At 34.3% G+C, this 1,890-nt stretch overlaps 1 protein-coding gene across 1 annotated transcript; it reads right to left on the bottom strand.

Moving 5' to 3' along the window:
* Positions 1-974: 974 nt before the first annotated feature.
* Positions 975-1,649, bottom strand: LOC149481298 (uncharacterized). Its single transcript, XM_089706180.1, has one exon. The coding sequence runs from the start codon at positions 1,647-1,649 to the stop codon at positions 975-977; it is 675 nt and encodes a 224-aa protein (XP_089562306.1).
* Positions 1,650-1,890: the final 241 nt, after the last annotated feature.

A 1,890-nucleotide genomic window follows, 5' to 3' on the forward strand; every position in this document is an offset into this window, starting at 1 on the left:
ATAAAACGGTGTCTCAAGTAGACTTATAAGCATTACATATTGCTTTGGCTTTATGGTATGAATATATACCCATATTAATAGCCTCTAAAATTTACAAAACTGAAATGTTATTACTGTTGAGTTGGCAGTTTGTAAAAGGACAAAAATAGCACAGAATATAAAACAATATTGATTCTGTGGCAAAATAATAAACCGCTTTACGTGTTCATTGTTTCGCTGAAAATTTGATGCTTGATTGAAAAATTTACATACTAAGGTCAGAAAAGCAATTTTGAAACAGGAAATTTGTGAAAGCCAAACATTTTTTGTTTCAAGGGATCTCATTTTGTGGAAAAAAAGCTTATAAACGTTAAACCGTTTGGCATTTTGAAACAATGATTATAAAATGATAATTAACTTCAGAAATACCAGTTAAAGGTTTTGATTCCTTTGATTATATTTAATGTATTTCCTTAAATGTTATTTATTTTTACCAATTTCTATCTAATTTGTATCGTGACTGCAGAAAATACAAAGGTAATTTCACCTATTCTGAATAGATTTAAAAATATGCGGTGTCGTTTTCAGTTGTAGCTCTATATTATGTACTCCTAGGTTTATAGAATGAGACATTCAATCAAAAGATAGCATAGCTTTAAAGTATTTATTTTATTTATCAAAATCTACGCTGATCAAAAGAGCACTATAGCATAAGTATTGAAATAACAATAAAAAAAGACGTGTGGCACTCGGGGACTGCCGCGGTAAAGCTATTGCATAGCATGCCTTCAAGCCACACCTCCGCCGTGCCCGTCGGAGTGGGGAGCGTGAGGTTTTTTCGTTACGAAATTTCTGAATTCGGTCCCCGCGCTCAAGGCCCGCGATAGAAGCTATGCAATAGCTTAAAAAAACTTCGTAACCGTTGCTAAAAAGTATAAAGGAGACATAGTTTTATCTGTATAGAGTTCTAGACTGCAGATTTTTATGAATAATATTTATTTAAGTGTAGACTGCAGAGTTGTATAGAAGGAGTAGCAGGATTTTACCACTGTCATCAAACACTCAAATCCCAATATAGCGACTCCACCTGCAGAAAGCTGTAACGTCTTTTGCGAGTTCTGTAGCATTATAAGAACAGTTTTCATATTAGATTTATTGAAATTCTCCCATCTGCAATTGTATACAGCAGTTTCAAAGCTATTGCTTGCATTTATTATCTTCTGTCCTAAGTAACAGTTCATGAAGATTTGCGCGAATGTAAACGGTATCTGCAGGAACGTATTTTCGATACCACCAAGGAGTTCGGCTATTAACCCAGCCATGAGTACAAGGAATTCCAATGCCATGCTCACCCGAAGGACATTCTCAAGTCGTTTTAGCATCGTCATATTGTCAACGTGTAGTTTGATTATGAACCTTAATCTCTGCTGCACAAAGCTGTTCATGAATTGTACTTTTGTCATGGTTTCTTCATGGACAGTTTCTTTATAGCTTACTTTTGCGTCATCCCACATACAGAGGAGTTCCTCACTAAGAGATAGAAGCTGGGCTTCTGTGTAACCATACAAAATGATTACTAATACCATACAGTTAGCAAGGCTGTGTGATAGCGTGGGGATGGCCATGCAAATCATGGATTGTGATATTTCGTAATTTGGGGACACGGTCATAGGATCTAGTCCTGAAAATACAAAACTAGTTAAAGTGTGGAATGTTGAAAAATACGCAGATATCTCTTAGTGACTAATGAATCGTCAAAGATGCTTTCAATTGTGTTATTATACATCAAAAATTTTAGATATTAATTTACTTACCATTTGAGATATAATTTGATAAGACATAAATTGGAGTAACATTAATGCTTTGAAATTCAAAGGATATCATTTACTTACCAAAAATAATAAGTCTGTT

This window comes from Colias philodice, chromosome 17 (assembly GCF_061535455.1).
Source record: "Colias philodice isolate Cphi_HAF_F1 chromosome 17, ilColPhil1 Martin Lab GWU primary, whole genome shotgun sequence".
Classification (NCBI taxonomy): Eukaryota; Metazoa; Arthropoda; class Insecta; order Lepidoptera; family Pieridae; genus Colias; species Colias philodice.